The sequence below is a fragment of the Oncorhynchus tshawytscha genome, linkage group LG31 (assembly GCF_018296145.1).
Source record: "Oncorhynchus tshawytscha isolate Ot180627B linkage group LG31, Otsh_v2.0, whole genome shotgun sequence".
Lineage (NCBI taxonomy): Eukaryota > Metazoa > Chordata > Actinopteri > Salmoniformes > Salmonidae > Oncorhynchus > Oncorhynchus tshawytscha.
In genome coordinates, this window is record NC_056459.1 from 1,476,234 (window position 1) to 1,499,436 (window position 23,203).

Sequence of the window (23,203 nt, forward strand, 5' to 3'; positions counted from 1 at the left end):
AGTGAAAAGGTGTACTCTAACCTGAGCAAGGACAGAGAGGAGCAAACATACTTAGGGCCAGCAGTGACAATTCAGTGACAGAGGACAGAGAGGGAGAGAGACAGACACCAAGATTGATCAAAGCTCAAGATTTGAAAAGCATCCAGCTTGAAGATGCCAGCTCTGTGGCGCTCCACTTTCGTCCTGGTGATGGTACTGCTTGCCATTAGTAGGCCCAGCCTGGCATCTGAGGACACAGGAAATGGAACAGAAAATACTATCACCACCCTGCCCATCGTTATCTGGAAGTGGGAGGAAATTCATTTCCCATACCTGGTGGCACTCTGGGTCCTGGTCAGCTGGCTCTGCAAACTTGGTGAGTTCCATATATGTACATCAGTGGAAGCTGGTGACTTGAAAAATTAAGGAGGATGAGAGACTCACGGTACATGCTCGGAACACACGGAGACGACAAATGAGGGTATGAGGCATGAGTTGGGGTGTTCAGAGGCTTGACGTCAGTGCAGGACAGGGGTTGAGGTGTTCATAGGCTTCAGTGCAGGACAGGCTCATCATGGATGGATGGTGTTGGAGAAGAGCTCAACTCTTCCACTGAGGTCAGGACAGGATTTGACAGGGAAGACAAAAAAACAATAACACAATACACTACACAGCTACACAAAAGATCTGAGAATGAGATCTCTAATGCAGGGGATCTTAAACATGTTCAGCCTGGGACCCAAATTAGAAATGCTGTGTTTTCCTGGGACCCAAGCTTAGGAAAATATATTCAACTATACATAAATATCGGTACATTTCATTCCTGTTACGCCTAAAACAAATGCAATATAGACAAAAACAAATAACAATTAAATTAAATAGCCATATAAATATCTATTCATGTTTATTTCCCCCCATTAAAAACACTGTTGCTGTTAAAATACAATACATCATTTTCATTCTGAACTGGAATTAACCGATTGATCACATCACACAGATGAATAACAGAACACACACACACACAGACACACACACAGGCTTTTTGATAGTGCAATCCTAACTAACAGTACAGATGAAAAATGACCAGGCCTACTGTACATCTTACTGTTGAAATTATTGTTAAAAGAAAGTCTAGGTTGGAACTGCTGCTGTTAAAATACAATACATATTTTTTATTCTGAACTGGAATAAACTGATTGGTCACATCACACAGATGTAGACCATAAAACACACACACACACACACACACAGTCCTAATGAGAGCATGTCTATTCTGGGTTCCATTTTCTCCTGTAATTTGAAGAAACTAATTTGAATTGAATAATATTTAAAAAATGCTCAACTATCACTTTTCACTCTCAATCTATAACCATTAATGTCAAGGACTTACCAAGCTTCTCAAAACATAGAACCCCCCATAATGCTCTGCGGCACAACCCCAATACAACACACTAGGATCATTCTCTGTTCCTAATCTTATGATTGGATGGACAACATGTCAGTTCATACTGCAAAAGCTTTGATTGGTTGGAGGTCGTCCTCCAGAAGTGGTCATAATTACCATGTAGGTCTATGGAAGAGGGTGAGGCCTCCTAGACTCCTAGGTTTTGTATTGAAGTAAATGTAGCCAGAGGAAAATGGAAGCTAGTTGTCAACCGGCTTCGCCATAATCCTACCCCAGAGAGTGCTGTTGAAGTTACTATAGACCTTAATTGAAAAACAGTGTGTTTAAATAAATTATTTAATGAAATATTAATATATTTAGTATAGTTTTATCTATAAAGGATAACTTTGTTTAACTATTTTTATTTTTATGAAATTTCATTGAGGAGGACAGTCCTCCCCTACCTCTTCTGAGGAGCCTCCACTGATTTACATCCCCTTCCCCAGACTACTCATCTTTATAGTATTTCATCGTACCATAGATTGCCACCCTCTATTCACGCTCTGAGAGTTTGTTTGCTAACGCTTTACTTTACCCTGAGTCATAAGAACCAACATTAAACTGTCATAATCAATACATAACAGATGTTATAAACCAAGCTAGTGTCAGCTTAAGACAATGACTTTACACTGTCATGACACAGCAAATTAACCGTGTGTTAGTGTAAAAATGTTCTTTGCGGATTTGGACGTCAGGTGACCATTTAATTGATGTAGAACTTATTTATGTGTTTCGACAGAAAAGCGATAATGTCATTTGTGCTAATGTATATGTGTATGTACAGATATGAGCTATGGAGTGTCATCTTTTGAATGTTAACTGTTAAAGGTAATGGAGCATCTACCATGTTTAGGTCTTGTTTGTTGTGGTGACATGGTGGTCAATAGCAATGTGAGTGTACACACCAGACACAATTGAGTTGTGACATTGATTCCACTTTTTGTGTGTTTGTGTAAATGTGCATACACTGTGCATAGATAGGTACAGTGCCTTCACAAAGTATTCACACCCCTTGAATTTTTACACATTTTGTTGTAACAAAGTAGAATTCAAAATGGATTTAATTGTATTTTTTTTCCAATTATCTACACAAAATACAACAAAAAAGTGGAAGAAAAGTCTAACATGTCAAAATAAATATATACAGTATATATGAAAAATACACTATACTGTATCCTGATAAGATAAGTATTCAACTCCCTGTTGGAATCAACTTTGGCAGCGATTAAAGCTGTGAGTCTTTCTGGGTAAGTCTCTCAGAGCTTTGCAAACCTCTATTGTTCAATAGTTGCACGTTATTCTTTTAAAAAAATCTTCAAACTCAGTCAATATAGTTGTTGATCATTGCTAGACAGCCATTTTCAAGTCTTGCCATAGATTTTCAAGCCGATTTAAGTCAAAACTAGAGGTGTGCCGAGTACTCGTATTTTTTGTAATTATCCGTGATGGGAAACATTATTTTCAGCAGCCAAGCACACATCTCTCTTTCACTCAAATAGAATCTGTATCTAGTCATTGTTGTTCAATCTACTTATTTCTTGTCGACTTTGCTGAGGCCATATGGTTGTTTTTGTCTGTCTACTTGGTATTGTTTAGTAGGCCTACTTTGTCATTATAATTATTCCATTGCTGACAACGTCTGTGTTACCATGTGATCCAAGCCCATGCTTGCTTGCTATTATTATTTATTTGAATGCGCACAGGCATGTTCACCGAGAGACAAATCATTAGAAAATAAAATGCCAAATGTATATGGTTCATTTTTAATCAACATTTTTATAGGGGTAGATTGTTTATTTTTGTAATACAAACGTTTTGCTCCTCTCAAATGTGAAACAATATATGGGGCAAACAAATTAGCCTACCTTCATCTAAATCTGTGTCTGGAATAAATGCCGGTATTTAAAGCTTTTGGGTTTTCCAATCACGAGTAAATCCGATTACGAGTATCAACTGTGATAAAATGGATATGATTATGAGTACAAGTATGACGAATCAGTACACCCCTAGTCAAAACTGTAACTAGGACATTCAGGAACATTCAATGTTGTCTTGGTAAACAATTCCAGTGTATATTTGGCCTTGTGTTTTAGGTTATTGTCCTACTGAAAGGTGAATGTGTCTCCCAGTGCCTGTTGGAAACCAGACTGAACCATGTTTTCCACTAGGAATTTGCCTGTGATTAGCTATATTCTGTTTCTTTTCATCATAAAACCTTCCTAGTCATTGCCAATGACAAGCATACCCATAACATGATGCAGCCATCACGCTTGAAAATAAATATGAAGCGTGGTACTCAGTGATTGTTGTGTTGGATTTGCACCAAACATAACAGTTCGTATTCAGGACATAAAGTACATTTCTTGCCACATTTTTTGCAGTTTTACTTAATAACTTGTTGCTAACAGGATACATGTTTTGGAATGTATTTATTCTGTACAGGCTTCCTTCTTTTCACTGTCTATTAGGTTAGTATTGTGGAGTAATTACAATGTTGTTGTTCCATCCTCAGTTTTCTCCTATCACAGCCATTAAAATCTGTAACTGTTTTAAAGTCAACATTGGCCTCATGTTGAAATCCCTGAGTGGTTTCCTTTCTCGTCGGCAACTTAGTTAGGAAGGATGCCTGTATCTTTGTAGTGACTGGGTGTATTGATACACCACCCAAAGTGTAATTAATAACTTCACCGTGCTCAAAGGGATATTCAATGTCTGTTTCTTCTTTGCGAGGCATTGGAAAACCTCCCTGGACTTTCTGGTTAAATCTATGTTTGAAATTCACTGCTCAACTGAGAGACCTTAAAATTGTTGTATGTTTGGGGTACAGAGAAGAGATAGTCATTCAAAAATCATGTTAAACACTATTATTGCACACAGAGTGAGTGTGACTTGTTGTGACGTATGTGACTTGTTAAGCAAATTTTTACTCCTGAACTTATTTAGGCTTGCCAAAACAAAAGGGGTTGAATACTTATTTACTCAATACATTTTAGCTTTTAATTTGTGATTAATTTGTAAACATTTTGAAAAACATAATTCAACTTTGGCATTATGGGGTATTGTGTGTAGGCCAGTGACAAAAAAATCTCAAAATAATCCATTTTAAATTCAGGCTGAAACACACAAAATGTGGAAAAAGTAAAGGGATGTGAATAGTTTCTGAAGACACTGTACATAAAGATACTGCTATGGCTGTCGTTGGAATGAGACCAAGGTGCAGCGTGGTTAGTGTACATTTTGAATTTATTAAATGACATGTAAAGTATAGTAGCGCTAAACCAGCAACTAACAAAAACAAGATCCCACAATAGAAAGTGGGAAAAAGGGATGTCTAAGTATGATCCCCAATCAGAGACAACGATAGACAGCTGCCTCTGATTGGGAACCATACTCGGCCAAAAACAAAGAAATAGACAACATAGAATGCCCACCCCAAATCACACCCTGAACTAACCAAATAGAGAAATAAAACGTCTCTCTAAGGTCAGGGCGTGACAGATACAGTACATGTGGGGAGTGTGTTTGCCATGCATATGATGGAGGAAATGCACAGCATTTAGTATTGCAGGCAGATATAGACTACATATAGATTTACATATGGGCTCTCCTTGCAGATTACCTCAAATTTTGCTGGTCATTAATCCCTTCATTTTACCCTATGCTGACGTCTGTGAAACAGCCCCTCAAAACGTATCCACAGTATTTACACTGGTGACTCTGAGGAGCACTTATTAAACAGCTTCAAGAATACAACACAAGCTAATACTTATTTGACGCCATTAACATTAGCATTGTTTTACAGAACTAATAGAAACATTTAACTACATAAGCACAGTTGAGTATAACACCTTGAAGGTTATGAAATCAGTACCTTGCGTGTCCGTGGTTATAAAGCATTATTATACACAGAATGCATTATGCCCCATACATAAATACTGTGTGTTACTGTAGAAATGACATAACACGATATACAGAAACATTATTGTAATAAGATAATAAGGCACTTACTTTGATAGAAATGCCCAGAGTAATTGTTAGTAAGGAAAACAACAATGAAGGGGCTAAAAGTTCTGTCAGGTTCTGTTTTGACAGGAGATGCGCAAATGTCTGCATACTTGACCTGAGGAAACAATGGTAGAGTGCTTGGGCTTCATCAAAGAGAGAAGTTTGTCTGACTCATCTAGCTAATCCTTGCCTTACATGAGCCTAGAATTCCTCCGCCACAGTGAAATGGGCTACTTTCTATGTGAATTAATGAGGAGGTGGAACGCACCTACCTCACTGTTACAAAATAATGTACAATTGACTAGTTGAAACATTTTCTATAGATAATTAGCAGGCAGCGTGCCTTGGTTTGAGGGCAGCCATGGTTAAATATTCTTTATTTGTCAAAAAGCAGTCAAGCATCGATCATCAAGTGACCAGAATCAGACCCTCAATATTTATTTGAAAGGACCTTCAAGATCACTGTGCACTTTCAACACCCTGTGAAGTTCATCATAAGTTATTTCATCTGTAGCCTAATCAATTGCATGGTTTCCCATGGCCACACTCCATATCATCGAGTGACTCCAAGTTTACTTCGACATGATGGTTTTTCTATCAATATATTTGCACATAAATGCATTTCCACCGCCATTTCTACCATAATTAATTTTACCAGGTTAAAAAGATCCCACCATGTCGAAGGAACCAATTATCTGTCAGCATTTATATTTTACTCGCATAAAAAACTATAGACAGAAATGGGGTTAGTGAATTAATTCTGACATCACATGCATAAGAAAACTCACTGCGTGCCCTCCAGTTTCACCGGAAGTTGTCCCGCTAGCGGGAAGCCTAGCCCTATTAACTGAACTTCAGGCTGCCAGAGGCAACACTTAAAACACCTAAGCAAAAGATATAGCCCTGAGTCCTCTGGTTGGATGACAAATCCAGAGGTTACTGTTCAGTTAGTGAAAATGTTCATTTTGAGATAGAAGCCAGCCGGCTTGGTAGGAATTGATCCTGTGGACGAAGTTAAAGAAGGAGCGATGGCATGGAATCTGAAAAAGCATTACCGATTTGAAAAACTTGCCTCTCTCCGCTAATCCAGACTGAGTGAGTGATGAGAACATTTATAAAGGCACATTGCTGGTTAATCATACTCCAGGGACAGAAAAAATGACACTTTCTCAGTCTTCTGAAATGGTTGATCATTTGCAAGTTTCGCAACCTCACACATTTGAATCCTTTTGCTTTACCTTTTAGTTCCGGCTTTGAGTTTCAACACCTGCCTTTGTGTAAAGCCCAATAATGTTGCCAGGTAGGAACAGATGTCAATGTCAGACTCCCTTGTATCCTGTGGACATTTTGATCCCGTTATTGATAAACAATCAAAAAAGTGTAAGGAGGCCGCAGCCTGTAGGCCTAATCATAAAGCGTCTTAGAGTAGGAATGCTGATCTATGATCAGGTCCTCACAGTCCATGATATATGCAGTAGGATCTTTAAGCCACAACAGAGCATATAGTATATCAGCACTCCTACTCTAAGATTCTTTATGAATACAACTCCAGGGATCAAGAAAGTGTAAGGAGGCCTGACTAATTAGCTAACTACACTAAAATGATGCCAGCATCTTGGCATTGAAAAATTTACTTCAAAGATTTATCAGGCAGTGAGCAGCATTTTTGGGACCACAGCCCAGATTCACAAAACCATCTTAAGAAGACATTTCTTCCTAAGTGCCATTTTTTCCTTAACTTTATTCTTATTAAGAAGAAACTTACAAAAAGTTGCTATTCCTCAATAAAGTTCTTGAAAATGTTCTTAAGTTTCTTCCCATGTTTCATCTTAATAAGGAAGTAGTTAAGAAAAATGTGATTCTTGAAAATAAAGTTATTGGATTTCTTAATGTTCTTAAGATAGCTTATTCTCATGGACGTGAGAAAATAAGCTAATGAAAGAAATTGAACATGTTTAATTGAAAAAAATCAGTATTGATTGTTTGAAATCTCCCCCCAAAAGAAATTGACCAGTAATATCAATAAGAAATATGCTAGTTAGTAGGCTAACTCGGTTGCATAGCAACAATCATCTTAAGATAGTTAAGAAGATCATAAATTCTTAAGAAATGTTTGAGGAATTGCACCTAAACTTTCTTATGAACTTCTTTTTTTAAGAAGCTCCTTACGTTTTTGCGTAAGAAGTGTTTTGTGAATCTGTGCCCAGGGCCTGGTTTTGCAAAAGCATTTTCAGGCCAAGTTGATTTGTTAGAACCTTCGTAGGAGCATCATTAAATCTCTGAGCTGTTTCCCAAAACCATTGTTTCTAAAGTGTCTCTTGAAAAAGCTTGTTATTTAATGTCGTTAGATACTTTTGCGCCCTTCCGCGTCACTTTATTCTCAGAAGATTTCCGCTAAACATAAAATCAAGATATTAATCTGTCTTCCTGTGACCACCTATAACTTCAGAACAAATGTGACTACACATACAAAGTTACCAATTTCTTTTCATTGTTACTAACAAACGAAAAATACACATTTGATTAAATGAAAACCGAGATGACTGTATTAGAAATATAAATACAGTGTAGGCTACACACTGTATCTCTGTTATTTCAATGACCTTAATTGAGCTATTTGTATGTTACTGTCTGTAATTTTTGCTTCAATATATTTCAGTGTGTTTAACATGTGCACAATAATGTGCCAAATCTTGATTTTGTGCATTATTATAGGGTAAGCATTATAATAAGCCACCTCAATATTTGTTGCCATAGGTGATAATATCTCTCTAGGATCTGATCCCTTGTCAGTATTGTGGATTAATTGTAATGTTAGGTAAAATATGAAAAGTAGAATGCTGATCCGAGAGTAGTGCTGCCTTTATTTCAATCCACAACGCACTTAGTCAACGTTTTCTCTGCATGATGTTTTGGGAAATGCGTGTTACATATTCGGCCATTGTGGGAAAGATGCATCATTAAAACATTCGTAAGCCTAAGTACAATCGCTATGGGGAAACCGGGCTCAGGTCTGTTTGACTTGGCGCCACCTGAATCTACCAAATGATTAACTTTTGTCTTTCATTCACTCTGCGTATCTCTGAATTTGTCTCTTTTGTCCTTGTCTTGCTCTGTTCACCAACAGTATTCCAGCTGAACCCGTGCCTAACCAGAGTGATCCCGGAGAGTGGCCTCCTCATTTGCATCGGTTGGGTCCTGGGCGGCATTATCTATGGGGCAGACAAGGTGCAGACCTTCAGGCTGCAGCCCTTCACCTTCTTCTTCTACCTGCTGCCCCAGATCGTCCTGGACGCGGGCTACTCCATGCCCAACAAGCTGTTCTTTGGCAACTTGGGCGCCATCCTGGTTTACGCTGTTATTGGCACCTGCTGGAACGCTGCCACTTTGGGACTCGCCCTTTGGGGGTGCTGGTTGGGCGGGGCCATGGGTAAGGCAGGCAACCTATGCGTCCCAAATAGCACCCGATTTCCTATGCTAGTGCACTACTTTTGACCAGAAGACCCTGGTCAATAGCAGTGCACTATATAGGGAATAGGGTGCCATTTGGGACAGGCCCAACCAAAGTCTGAACTGACCACCATAGAGCAGATCAACATAAAAGACAGGTTCTTCTATATTTTTACGATGACTGAAACTGGCATTTGTGAGGTCCTCAGAGTTAAAGTGTAAGGTAGATCAAAGGTCTGAGATCATAACACCTTTTACCCTGGGCCTCTGTAGGTAATATCGACACTGGTCTCCTGCAGTTGTTGTTGTTTGGGAGTCTGATTGCTGCTGTGGACCCAGTGGCTGTGATTGCCGTGTTTGAGGAGGTCCATGTCAACGAGGTCCTGTACATCCTGGTGTTTGGGGAGTCCCTTCTCAACGACGGCGTCACAGTGGTCAGTCTCACAAACTTGATCATCCTAATTCATCATTATTAGGATGCGTCCCAAATTGCACACTTTTCCCTATATCAGCCATACTCAATAGGTGGTGTCAATACGGACTGTGGGCCTCAAGCTGCAATGTCGTTATTTGGCAGGGCATCAGCAGTTTTACTTTTTTATTGTCAGTCATTGCTTACTTTAGAGAGCTATTTATTACAGTTAAACAACTAGCCCATGTCAACATTTTTAGCTAGGTTTTTCAGACCATTGATTTTGTTGTAATGTTCGAGTTGCTCAGATATCACATGAACATACAAAAGAAAACATGGAAAAATCGATTTAATTGCAGGATATCAGCCATAGTTGATCATACTTCATGTAAGAAAATTGACATGCAGGCTAATGAAATCATTATGGAGAGCAGACCAAGCTGTAACAGTTTGAACCTGACCTATGGCACAATAGTTGGGCCTGTCATCCCACTGGGCACACCAGGTCATTTCAATGTGGACATTTAGGTCATATTTGCTTGAGATGTTGATCAATGAGATTTCAACCATTATTCACCCACTCAAAAAGGCAGACGGAGTTTGTTGAATTCCCAATATGTTATACCACTTCTTTCAACCATCTAAAAGCACAAGCACATACCAATGGAATAACAATGTCTTATTTTTGGTTTAGTTGTCATCTAACTATGTTTCAACAAATTTAAATGCACAGAAAAGTTAAAGTGTCTTTATTTATACCACAACTTAATGTGTTATCACTGTTCTTCATCTAGAAACACAATCAAATGACCTGAATTGCATTTGAGATTACATTCAAAGTAAATAGTGCAAATAACCAATGCTGTTTGAGATTCTGCGCAGATTATTATAGCAATTGTGAAGAGCTCTAAAAAAAGACCTGCATCCCTTTCATGCTACAGTGTCTTCAGAAAGTAGTCATACCACTTGACTTATTTTTTTTTTAAAGTGTTCCAGCCTGAATTCAAAATTGATTAAATATACACTACCGTTCAAAAGTTTGGGGTCACTTAGAAATGTCCTTGTCCATTAAAATAATATAAAATTGATCAGAAATACAGTGTAGACATTGTTAATGTTGTAAATGAGTATTGTAGCTGGAGGTCCGGCGTACAGAGGCCCATTTTCAGCAACCATCACTCCTGCGTTCCAATGGCACATTTTGTCTAGCTAATCCAAGTGTATCATTTTAAAAGGCTAATTGATCATTAGAAAACCGTTTTGCAATTATGTTAGCACAGCTGAAAACTGTAGTCCTGATTAAAGAAGCAATAAAACTGGCCTTCTTTAGAGTATCTGGAGCATCAGCATTTGTGGGTTCGATTACAGGCTCAAAATGGCCAGAAACAAATACCTTTCTTTTGAAACTCGTCAGTCTATTCTTGTTCAGAGAAATTAAGGCTATTCTATGTGATAAATGGCCAAGAATCTGAAGATCTCATACAACGCTGTGTACTACTCCCTTCACGGAACAGCGCAAACTGGCTCTAACTAGAATAGAAAGAGGAGTGGGAGGCCCCGGTGCACAACTGAGCAAGAGGACAAGTACATTAGCGTGTTTAGTTTGAGAAACAGATGCCTCACAAGTCTTCAACTGGCAGCTTCATTAAATAGTACCCGCAAAACACCAGTCTCAACGTCAACAGTGAAGAGGCGACTCCGGGATGCTGGCCTTCTAAGCAGAGCTCCTCTGTCCTGTGTCTGTGTTCTTTTGCCCATCTTAATCTTTTCTTTTTATTGGCCAGTCTGAGATATGGCTTTTTCTTTGCAATTCTGCCTAGAAGGACAACCATCTCTGCAGCACTCCACCAATCAGGCCTTTTTGGTGGAGTGCCCAGATGGAAGCCACTTCTCAGTTAAAAGGCACATGACAGCCTGCTTGGAGTTTGCCAAAAGGCACCTAAAGGACTTCCAGACCACGAGAAACAAGATTCTCTGATCTGATGAAACCAAGATTGAACTCTTTGGGCTGAATGCAAAGTGTCACGTCTGGAGGAAACCTGGCACCATGGTGAAGCATGGGGGAGGCAGCATCATACTATGGAAGCTTGAAACCCTAGGCATACAGTATATGTATTGTCTATTTTAGATGGATCCTTTTTACAAATCCAATATATTTTCCACATCACAATTTGTTGACAAATTACATTGAACATTAATTCAACATTTTTTGTGCCCAAAACACACTATATATACAAAAGTATGTGGACCCCTACAAATTCTGGGTTCGGCTGTTTCAGCAATACCCGTTGCTGACAGGTGTATAAAATCGAGCACACAGCCATGCAATATCCAGTAGACAAACATTGACAGTAGAAAAGCCTAACTGAAGTGCTCAGTGAATTTCAACGTGGCACTGTCATGACGCCACCTTTCCAAATAGTCAGTTCATCAAATTTCTGCCCTACTACAGCTGCCCCTGTCAACTGGAAGTGATGTTATTGTGATGTGGAAACTTAAATTATATTTAAAAAATGTAGATATGAACACACTAGTAATAGATCATTTGTTGTATCGCTGAGAAAAGGGGACACAGTCTTCCAGTCATCCACTGCTCCACACACATGAACTGAAATTTGGCTAACTATTAGAAGTTTAGCAACCATAGCTGTAGATAGATCAACTTTCCAGTAGGAGGTGCTGCCTGGCATTAACTTTTCTGATATTGGATATAATGTTGAAGATCTGACTTTGTTTCAGGTACAAATTCGACATATTTTATACAAGGTTTATCTATGTTGAAAATGGGTTACCATAATGACATAATCCTGGGGTAGAAATGTCACCCTCAAAACAACAGTTGTTGACTTTTTACAAATCCAATATATTTTCCACATCACAATTTGTTGACAAATTACATTGAACATTAATTCAACATTTTTTGTGCCCAAAAGTTTAACCCTCAATTCAATCTTTGCAACGCTGGTTGAAATTAGATCAGCCAGTACTGTTTTCATAACTTTTGCAAATCTAAATGTGTTTTATGCTCATATTCCATATCACAATACGTTGATAAATTACATTGAAACAATGCTGATTCAACCTTTTTTTACATTTTGTGCGTAAGGCGCTCTAACTGTATTTGTCCCATGATGCAGCCTAAGGTTGATAAAAAATAATATACATTTCACTCTAAGTGTTTTTAAATCTACGCATGGGTTTTGAAACAGATGAATATGCAGATGCATCTCCATTCTGAACACCTTCTCCATAAGCTACATACTAATGTTGTGCCAAACAAATTCAGTATTTAAAGGGATTTAGATAAATGAACCGAAAAACTCCTTGATCAAATTGGTAGGCCACCCAGTGGGTGTGTTTTCTGGCATTTAATTAAATGTATTCAGTGCTCACAAGGGTGCCACACACACAAACCTTGTTACACACGTGCATAGGGTAAGTCTGAATACGCCCCTTGGTAAGGAATAGGGTGCCATTTGGGACACAGTTAATGTGTATACTACAGTTTTTTTGCAAAACACATTCACTTAACTTTTTGTAATGTGTTAAATAAGAAGTATGTGGACATCCAAGTGTAATGACATTCATCATTGGAAACCTTCACCCGACAAATGAAGTACAAAGGCAATACACAAGACAAGGCACGTTGACTGAACTGCACCGGTCAGTCACATGCTTTACTCCAGAGAATGCTGTCTGTTTGTAGGCCTATATAACATAAATCATATACAAATAGTCCAAGAATACCATTTTAAATCTAATGGATTATATTACACAATTGATTCAATTAATTGTAACACATTAAATAATGTAATGTTCAATTTATTTGGTTGCTTAACCCCCCCCCAACTCCTTAGTGACCGGTCATCTTTATTTCCATGCTCCCTCAGGTGCTGTTCAATGTGTTTGATGCATTTGTGTCACTTGGAGGGGCACAAATCGATGCTGTAGAGATCATCAAAGGCATAAGTGAGTAAGAGCGCCACACCTTGGCTACGTCCAAAATTGCAAAATTCCTTATATATTGCAATTATTTTACATTTGACATTTTAGTCATTTAGGAGACACTCTTATCCTGAACAACTTACAGTAGTGAGTGCATACATTTTTTTCCAACTTCCTTATATAGTGCACTTATCTGCGCTATGTAAGGAATAAGGTGACAGTGTTTGATTCTCAGGCCAACAAATAGAGCCCTGTCAGATAGTCAATAGGTACAGCTTATTGTGCCATCTTTAAGCAAAATGTAAAGGTAATGCAACAAGCAATAGAGTATGTAATCTGTCTAACCCAGGGGTAGGGAACCCTGGTCCTGGAGAGCGTTTTTTATTTAATCGACCTGGAAGACCAGGTATGTTAAATTTAGGCAATCACTGAACTGATAAATAAGCTCAGTTGGTCAGGTGGGGTATCTAGTTGAGAAAAAGTCCTGCATTACCTGAGGCTTTCCAGGAACAGAGTTGCATACCCCTGGTCTAACCAACATATTATGTATTCATTTAATAATGACTTACTTTGTTCCCTGTTTGCCCCTATATGTCCTTCTGACTCTCTTCTTCTTCCTCCTCCTCTTTCTTTTATCATCTTCCTCTCTTCCTCCTCTGCTCTGTGTAGTCTCATTCTTCGTGGTGGCGGTTGGAGGCTCCCTGGTTGGTGTTGTCTTTGCTCTGCTGATCTCGCTCCTAACCAGATGCACCAAGAACATCCAGATTATCGAGCCAGGCTTCATCTTCGTCCTGGGCTACCTCTCTTACCTCACAGCCGAGATGCTCTCCCTATCCGCTATCCTGTCGTAAGTCTTTCTGACTGTTATGTTGATTTATTAGGCCATTTACTGTATACCCTTTCTGTTAGGTTTTCAGTGGAACACCCCTTAACATGATATTTCCACTTACCTTGCCTTAGTTTTTAGATATGTGTTTCAGTTACTTAGTACACTCTTAGAAAAAAAGGAGTTATTGTAGGGAAGTCGGCTGACTCTAAAGACCAGGCCAATTTCAAATGCCTTGCAGTTGGCAGACCATACCCACACATCTACAACGGTAGAGATGAAAAGACGTGACACTACCCAGCAAATCTTTTCCCCCATTCCCAATGCACTTTGGATTAAGGCTTCTGCATGCTTCCCAGACGAAACAGTTTGGAAGAGTTTGTGCATATATTATGATAACATTTTGTGACGTTATTGTTTGTTTTGGACTTTTTGGCTATTCGGTCACACCAATTTGACCGAAGTCGGTAGCCATAGTCTATGCACCTTTTTTGGTGATTGGTCAACAGTAGGGATTCTTCAATAAAGACTTGGGTGTCATTCAACGAGAGATGACTCGATTTCATGTACATTTTTTCATTGAGAAATGCTGCACCAAACATCTTAGGTGTAAAATTGCGTAACTAAGATCTCCTTGGCAAAAAGGTCAAAATTAATGACAGGTTTCTTGAGTTGCCTTATATTAATTCGGACTATTTTGAGGGTGGTTATGGCATCTCAAAATGGACAAACAGTGCTATTGTCACTTTTTTCTTGTTTATCAAGTGAAGGTCTTTTAAGGGAGTATGCAAGCTCATGGTTCGTGTGAATCTGACTGAAGTATGCTGATGCCTTTACAGTCCAGAGGGCCATTACATGGCAGAACATCCACTTCACACGTTCTATCCAAGACAGGGTGACACAGTAATAGCAGGGGCCCGCCAATGGTTTGCCCTGCTCTAAAAGGACAGAATCCAGACCATTCAAATGGAATCAGGAAAACATTATTGTTAACACCAAAAACCTTGCTTTGTGGGAGAAATCATTACATAAGGATCCAGGCTGGGAGGCAAGAAGTGTACTGATGCATGCTATGATCATTGTGTGCTGTAGAAATGCTAAATTATATTGTGTATTCTAAACTTTGTGAATAACTTCTATTTCAAAGAGAGCAGGTCATGTTTTGTATCATTATGTAGGGGACATTATGCCCTGAACAATGACCCACCTTTCCCGGTTGTAAAAAGGATTTATCCATCAATAATGGAACAATATTAAATTCCCTAATGAAAGGAACTCTGCTCCCTGGGGCTGGGTGCACCTCCTGCTAAGCGGGACCACGGAATGTTTCAGCCAATCAGGCAAGGAGCCTCAGCACCTAGCCTCGCCCTCACTGTCCATTCGACCTGAACAATAAAAGCGTGGCTCGAATAATAGCCACAGCCGACCAAAATCCTTCTGCTGCCCGGACATCAGCGTAGTTGGTAACTGGAAAGCGCCCCTTGCTTATTGATCCCCTCGATCTCAATGAGTGGTGGCCAAACACCAATATTGGATTTTCAATGTCACAATGGCTCTCACAATAAAGTTTGCAGATTACACACCTGTTTTTAGGGTAATGTAATATACTTTTGATTCAAATCCAATTGCCTTTTTCTTCCCTTGAGGTATCTTTGTAATGTAAGATATGAGGATGACTCACCATTATGTGGAATAGTAAGAAAGTAAAGTTCCGGCCTTATAAACAAACTATTTCATGCAGAAAGCACACTAATCAACATTAAAAAACAAAACTTCAAACACTTCTTAATGCTATTCATTAAACTCTAACATCCAGTAATGTCTCCATTATAAAAATAATATATTATGCCCACATCTAGAGATGAACAACAATGCAAGAAGTTGTAACAGCCCATAGAATTTACAGAAGGGAGGGAGAGGGGAGGAAAGTCATGCGCGGCGGCCTGAGGCAGGAGAGAAATAGTTCTCGTTAAAATGTTCTTGTTAACAAAAACATCACTGTACTTTGAGAAATGAACCAGACTTTAGCATCCTCACACGGGCATCACCATAATGTAGCGGAGTGGCCTAACATTATTATAATGTCTAATTATTTGGGTAATTAATTATGGAATATAAAATATGTATTGAATAAAAATATGATTTGAATGGATTGCCAAGAGTGTGCAAAGCTGTCATCAAGGCAAAGGGTGACTACTTTGAAGAATCTCAAATATAAAATATATTTTGATTTGTTTAACACTTTTTTGGTTACTGGGTCAAAGACGTATAAGGTTTTCAAAGTAGCAATTACAATTCCCTAAAATACTTTTTTATGTTAATTTGAGTGTCACCTATGCCCTTATTTGAGTTATATTCAACAATAAAGCCAATAATTGAATTTATTTGCAAATTATGGTGGAAAATAAGTATTTGGTCACCTACAAACAAGCAAGATTTCTGGCTCTCACAGACCTGTAACTTCTTCTTTAAGAGGCTCCTCTGTCCTCCACTCGTTACCTGTATTAATGGCACCTGTTTGAACATGTTATCAGAATAAAAGAGACCTGTCCACAACCTCAAACAGTCACACTCCAAACTCCACTATGGCCAAGACCAAAGAGCTGTCAAAGGACACCAGAAACAAAATTGTAGACCTGCACCAGGCTGGGAAGACTGAATCTGCAATAGGTAAGCAGCTTGGTTTGAAGAAATCAACTGTGGGAGAAATGATTAGGAAATGGAAGACATACAAGACCACTGATAATCTCCCTCGATCTGGGGCTCCACGCAAGATCTCACCCCGTGGTGTCAAAATGATCACAAGAACGGTGAGCAAAAATCCCAGAACCAGTGAATGACCTGCAGAGACCTGGGACCAAAGTAACAAAGCCTACCATCAGTAACACACTACGCCGCCAGGGACTCAAATCCTACAGTGCCCCTGCTTAAGCCAGTACATGTCCAGGCCCGTCTGAAGTTTGCTAGAGAGCATTTGGATGATCCAGAAGAAGATTGAGAGAATGTCATATGGTCAGATGAAACCAAAATATAACTTTTTGGTAAAAACTCAACTCGTCGTGTTTGGAGGACAAAGAATGCTGAGTTGCATCAAAGAACACCATACCTACTGCGAAGCATGGGGGTGGAAACATCATGCTTTGGGTCTGTTTTTCTACATAGGGACCAGGACGACTGATCCGTGTAAAGGAAAAAATGAATGGGGCCATGTATCGTGAGATTTTGAGTGAAAACCTCCTTCCATCAGCAAGGGCATTGAAGATGAAACGTGGCTGGGTCTTTCAGCATGACAGTGACACACCACCCGGGCAACGAAGGAGTGGCTTCGTAAGAAGCATTTCAAGGTCCTGGAGTGGCCTAGCCAGTCTCCAGATCTCCAGAGCTCTAGAGGATATCTGCATGGAGGAATGGGCCAAAATACCAGCAACAGTGTGTGAAAACCTTGTGAAGACTTACAGAAAACGTTTGACCTCTGTCATTGCCAACAAAGGGTAGATAACAAAGTATTGAGATAAACTTTTGTTATTGACCAAATACTTATTTTCCACCATAATTTTGCAAATAAATTCATTAAAAATCCTACAATGTGATTTTCTGGATTTTGTTTTGCTAATTTTGCCTGTCATAGTTGAAGTGTACCTATGATGAAAATTACAGGCCTCTCTCATCTTTTTAAGTGGGAGAACGTGCACAATTGGTGGCTGACTAAATACCTTTTTGCCCCACTGTATCACTACGGCCCACAAATATTGATTAAATGTGATTCCTTCAGAAATAACAATAATGATCCTGTGGACTATTATTAGTAGCAGCAATAGTATTTTTCAAGGACTCAGATGCTTGCTCCATCTCTGGAGGTGCAGGTTCATGTTGTACTTGTACAAGTTGTTCAGGAGGCTGCTCAAAATAGTTTCCTTCAGTGGATACTATAGTTAAGTTCATCACCAGATTCATTTGTTTGATTTTTTGACAGTGCAAACGCTAACACAATTATGCCATGGGTGTTCATTTATATTTTTAGGATGAATTTAAAAAACACTTTTGTCATTAGAATTTTAACCTAGACAGTTACACTGAAGGACATTTTGACGCTTTAGAGCTCAATAACTCCCTTCATTTAATAGTTTGCGACACAAATATTTCTGGGTCAAAAGAAGGGTAAGAGTTTAAGAGTCATTTAATATTATATTTATACGTATTTATCTTTTTATGTTAAATGAATGGCCTTCGGACACCAAATGTACATGTCTCGTCTTTGACCCTACTACATGATTCCATATGTGTTATTTCATCATTTTGATGTATTCACTATTATTCCACAATGTAGAAAATAGCAAAAATAAAGGAAAAACACTTGAATGAGTAGGTGTGTCCAAACTACAGTAAACGGGGCCACACCTATCATTTAAGTCAATGGGAAACTTTCTTAGCAAGTAGGTGTCATAAACCACAGGTGTCACAATTATAATCTGAAGGTTCTGTAGACTTCTTTTAATGACAAGTCGGATTCGAAATCTCAGAGACAGTGATATTTTTTGTTGATGTTTTTTATTGATCATTATTATTGATCTACCTACAGTGAAGCCGCTCAACATTTACATTATATTCATTCTAACAGACTACCATCCAAAGCCAACCACAGGAGCAGCCAGGGTCAAGCGTCCCGCCCAAGAGCATGTCGACAGATCTCCCATCAAGTCAAAATGGGGATCTGAACCAGCGACCTATTGGCCACTGGCCCAAGCTCCCAACCGCCAGGCCACCAACTATCAGTTACCTGAGAGCTGCCCCTCAACCATCCTAGACCATTGTAGCTCAATTCCATTGTAGTTCAATCTCTCGGGTCCCTGTTCAAACAGTTACGGGTCGGCGTCTTCGTCCAACTGGGATTAAAGCGAAATAAAATGAAAATCTGGCTCCCTGTGGTGTAAAACCCTTTTGGTTCCCTTGGAAGTGAGTAGCAGTAAAGGAGCAACCTCTCAAATTCTATTGTCACACATTAACAACCTGTACCCTAGATACAGTGCCTTGCGAAAGTATTCGGCCCCCTTGAACTTTGCGACCTTTTGCCACATTTCAGGCTTCAAACATAAAGATATAAAACTGTATTTTTTTGTGAAGAATCAACAACAAGTGGGACACAATCATGAAGTGGAACGACATTTATTGGATATTTCAAACTTTTTTAACAAATCAAAAACTGAAAAATTGGGCGTGCAAAATTATTCAGCCCCCTTAAGTTAATACTTTGTAGCGCCACCTTTTGCTGCGATTACAGCTGTAAGTCGCTTGGGGTATGTCTCTATCAGTTTTGCACATCGAGAGACTGAAATTTTTTCCCATTCCTCCTTGCAAAACAGCTCGAGCTCAGTGAGGTTGGATGGAGAGCATTTGTGAACAGCAGTTTTCAATTCTTTCCACAGATTCTCGATTGGATTCAGGTCTGGACTTTGACTTGGCCATTCTAACACCTGGATATGTTTATTTTTGAACCATTCCATTGTAGATTTTGCTTTATGTTTTGGATCATTGTCTTGTTGGAAGACAAATCTCCGTCCCAGTCTCAGGTCTTTTGCAGACTCCATCAGGTTTTCTTCCAGAATGGTCCTGTATTTGGCTCCATCCATATTCCCATCAATTTTAACCATCTTCCCTGTCCCTGCTGAAGAAAAGCAGGCCCAAACCATGATGCTGCCACCACCATGTTTGACAGTGGGGATGGTGTGTTCAGGGTGATGAGCTGTGTTGCTTTTACGCCAAACATAACGTTTTGCATTGTTGCCAAAAAGTTCAATTTTGGTTTCATCTGACCAGAGCACCTTCTTCCACATGTTTGGTGTGTCTCCCAGGTGGCTTGTGGCAAACTTTAAATGACACTTTTTATGGATATCTTTAAGAAATGGCTTTCTTCTTGCCACTCTTCCATAAAGGCCAGATTTGTGCAATATACGACTGATTGTTGTCCTATGGACAGAGTCTCCCACCTCAGCTGTAGATCTCTGCAGTTCATCCAGAGTGATCATGGGCCTCTTGGCTGCATCTCTGATCAGTCTTCTCCTTGTATGAGCTGAAAGTTTAGAGGGACGGCCAGGTCTTGGTAGATTTGCAGTGGTCTGATACTCCTTCCATTTCAATATTATCGCTTGCACAGTGCTCCTTGGGATGTTTAAAGCTTGGGAAATCTTTTTGTATCCAAATCCGGCTTTAAACTTCTTCACAACAGTATCTCGGACCTGCCTGGTGTGTTCATTGTTCTTCATGATGCTCTCTGCGCTTTTAACGGACCTCTGAGACTATCACAGTGCAGGTGCATTTATACGGAGACTTGATTACACACAGGTGGATTGTATTTATCATCATTAGTCATTTAGGTCAACATTGGATCATTGAGAGATCCTCACTGAACTTCTGGAGAGAGTTTGCTGCACTGAAAGTAAAGGGGCTGAATAATTTTGCACACCCAATTTTTCAGTTTTTGATTTGTTAAAAAAGTTAGAAATATCCAATAAATGTCGTTCAACTTCATGATTGTGTCCCACTTGTTGTTGATTCTTCACAAAAAAATACAGTTTTATATCTTTATGTTTGAAGCCTGAAATGTGGCAAAAGGTTGCAAAGTTCAAGGGGGCCGAATACTTTCGCAAGGCACTGTAACTGTAAGATCTTCCCTAGTCCTCTATAGTCTAACATTGTCATCTCTAAGTAAGCATGGATAACTTGACTGCCACTGAAGCCATTGTAGCAGATTTGACCTCTACGGCAAATCCGTGTTATGTGGAAACACTAGAAGAATTAATTAAATCAATCAGACAGCACAGGATATCATCACAGGCGCTTCAGACCCTCATTTAACCACATAGTATAGTGTTAAATGTCTCTGCCCAATTTAGGATAGCCCTAAAGGAAGTAGATGGGGCCAGAGGATGAGAAACTAGCCAAGTAATAAGCAGTTATCGAGAAATAGAAAGGTGAACTACTACTAGCCCAAATGCAGAATAAAGAGTTCAAAGGATCCAAAGACACTCTGCAAATTGAGCTGGATGAACGAATGGCTCAAGCCCAGCAAACAAAGAAAGAAAATTACACACTCAAACAAGAACATGACACCTTACAGAACTCGGTACTAGTTAGAGGAGGAGCACAAAGACATGACTAGACAACTGGATGGCAGGACTGAAAGACTGACGCACAGAGAGGAGGAACTCACTGCACAAATAGCATTTTTGGCCGAGTCTAAAGAAGCACATGCATCTGGACTCTCTGGGTCGTAAATTACAATAACTTATGGCCGTAATGCTCACTCCCCAGGAAACTGAAGGGACATTGTAATTGGAGCAAAACTTTATCCTAAAATCCAATAAGAAAGCAGAAAGACTCTCAAGGGAGTTACAAGAGATTGAAGCAGACAGTGCTCAATGGAAAATGGAAGCCTATAGGCTGCATGAGAAAATCGTGGTTTTACAGAATAAGTATGAACAGGCCAAAGGCGAGCAACAAAACTGGGTATACAAATCCCGGACATCCAACTTAAAACAAAGCCAACTGACCACTGACCTAATTGTCACCTCACAGGAACCTCTCATACCCACAGGAAACATTGACGGCCATGCAATGGTCGACAATACCTACCCAGGTAATGGTGAGCCCAGAGAAAGGAAGGGTACATCAACGACAAATCTCCACACTTCTCCACACAACAGCGATACTGACTCTGAAGGGAAAAACCCAGTCCCTAAGAAGCGTCGCTCAACCAGTAAGGAGGAACCATGAGCCTACCAAATAATGCTAAACCAACTGAACGAGGAGTATAGATCAGTGGTTCCCAAACTTTTTATAGTCCCGTACCCCTTCAAACATTCAACCTCCAGCTGCATACCCCCTTTAGCACCAGGGTCAGTGCACTCTCAAATGTTGTTTTTTGCCATCATTGTATGCCTGCCACACACACACACTATACGATACATTTATTAAACATAAGAATGAGTGTGAGTTTTTGTCACAACCCAGTTCGTGGGAAGTGACAAAGAGCTCTTAGCGACCAGGGCACAAATAATAATTTTGCTGTTTATTTAACCATCTTACATATAAAACCGTATTTGTTAATCGAAAATTGTGAACAACTCACCACAGGTTAATGATAAATGTGTGCTTGAAAGGATGCACATAACTCTGCAATGTTGGGTTGTTGCAATGTTGGGTTGTCTTGTTCAGATATTGGTAAGTGGACTGGAGGCAGGGCATGAAAGGGATAACGAATCCAGTTGTTTGTGCCATCTGTTTCGGGAAAGTACCTGCGTAATTGCGCACCCAACTCACTCAGGTGCTTCACTATATCACTTTTGACATTGTCTGTAAGCTTGAGTTCATTTGCACACAAAAAAATCATACAAAGATGGAAAGACCTGTGTGTTGTCCATGTTAATGCAGACAGAGAAGAGCTCCAACTTCTTAATCATAGCCTCAATTTTGTCCCGCACATTGAATATAGTTGCGGAGAGTCCCTGTAATTCTAGATTCAGATCATTTAGACGAGAAAAAACATCAACCAGATATGTCCAGTCATGTGAGAAACCCGTCATCATGCAAGCGGTCAGACAAGTGAAAATTATGGTCATTTAAAAAAAAACTTTAAGCTCGTCTCTCAAGTCAACATTTTTTGTGAATACGCACGCCTTGATAACCAGCGCACTTCTGTATGTTGTAAAAGTGTTACACGGTCGCTGCCCATATCATTGCATAATGCAGAAAATACACGAGAGTTAACAAAGTTAATCATTTTCACTGTAGTGTCCAAACGTCTATCAAGCTGTCAGGCATTCCCTTGGCAGCAAGAGCCTCTCGGTGGATGCTGCATTGTACCCAAGTGGCATCAGGAGCAACTGCTTTGCACGCGCGTTACCACTCGACTATGTCTCCCTGTCATGGCTTTTGCGCCATTAGTATAGATACCAACATGAGCAACAGCTACGTTTGGCTAGATTAGTGGAATTCCCACGAGAGAGTAACGGTTAATGTGATTGGATATTAATTATTTGACTACCTGTATTTGACATTGTGTTGTTATTTTGCTGAACACTAGATTGTTTAATTTTATTTTTGGCAGTGAAACGAGGCTACTCAGGCGAGAAAAAAAACCTCAACC

General features: G+C 39.5%; 1 protein-coding gene across 1 annotated transcript in view; it reads left to right on the plus strand.

The window, feature by feature from the left end:
- Positions 1–13: 13 nt before the first annotated feature.
- The window catches only part of LOC112230021 (sodium/hydrogen exchanger 3), a 73,947-nt gene continuing 50,757 nt past the window's right edge, over positions 14–23,203 (plus strand). Inside the window, exons 1-5 of the mRNA XM_024396240.2 lie at positions 14–355; positions 8,556–8,858; positions 9,152–9,312; positions 13,181–13,259; positions 13,905–14,082. Coding sequence (XP_024252008.1) covers positions 154–355; positions 8,556–8,858; positions 9,152–9,312; positions 13,181–13,259; positions 13,905–14,082 — 923 coding nt within the window. The 5' untranslated portion in view covers positions 14–153. The remainder of the gene's footprint in view (positions 356–8,555; positions 8,859–9,151; positions 9,313–13,180; positions 13,260–13,904; positions 14,083–23,203) is intronic.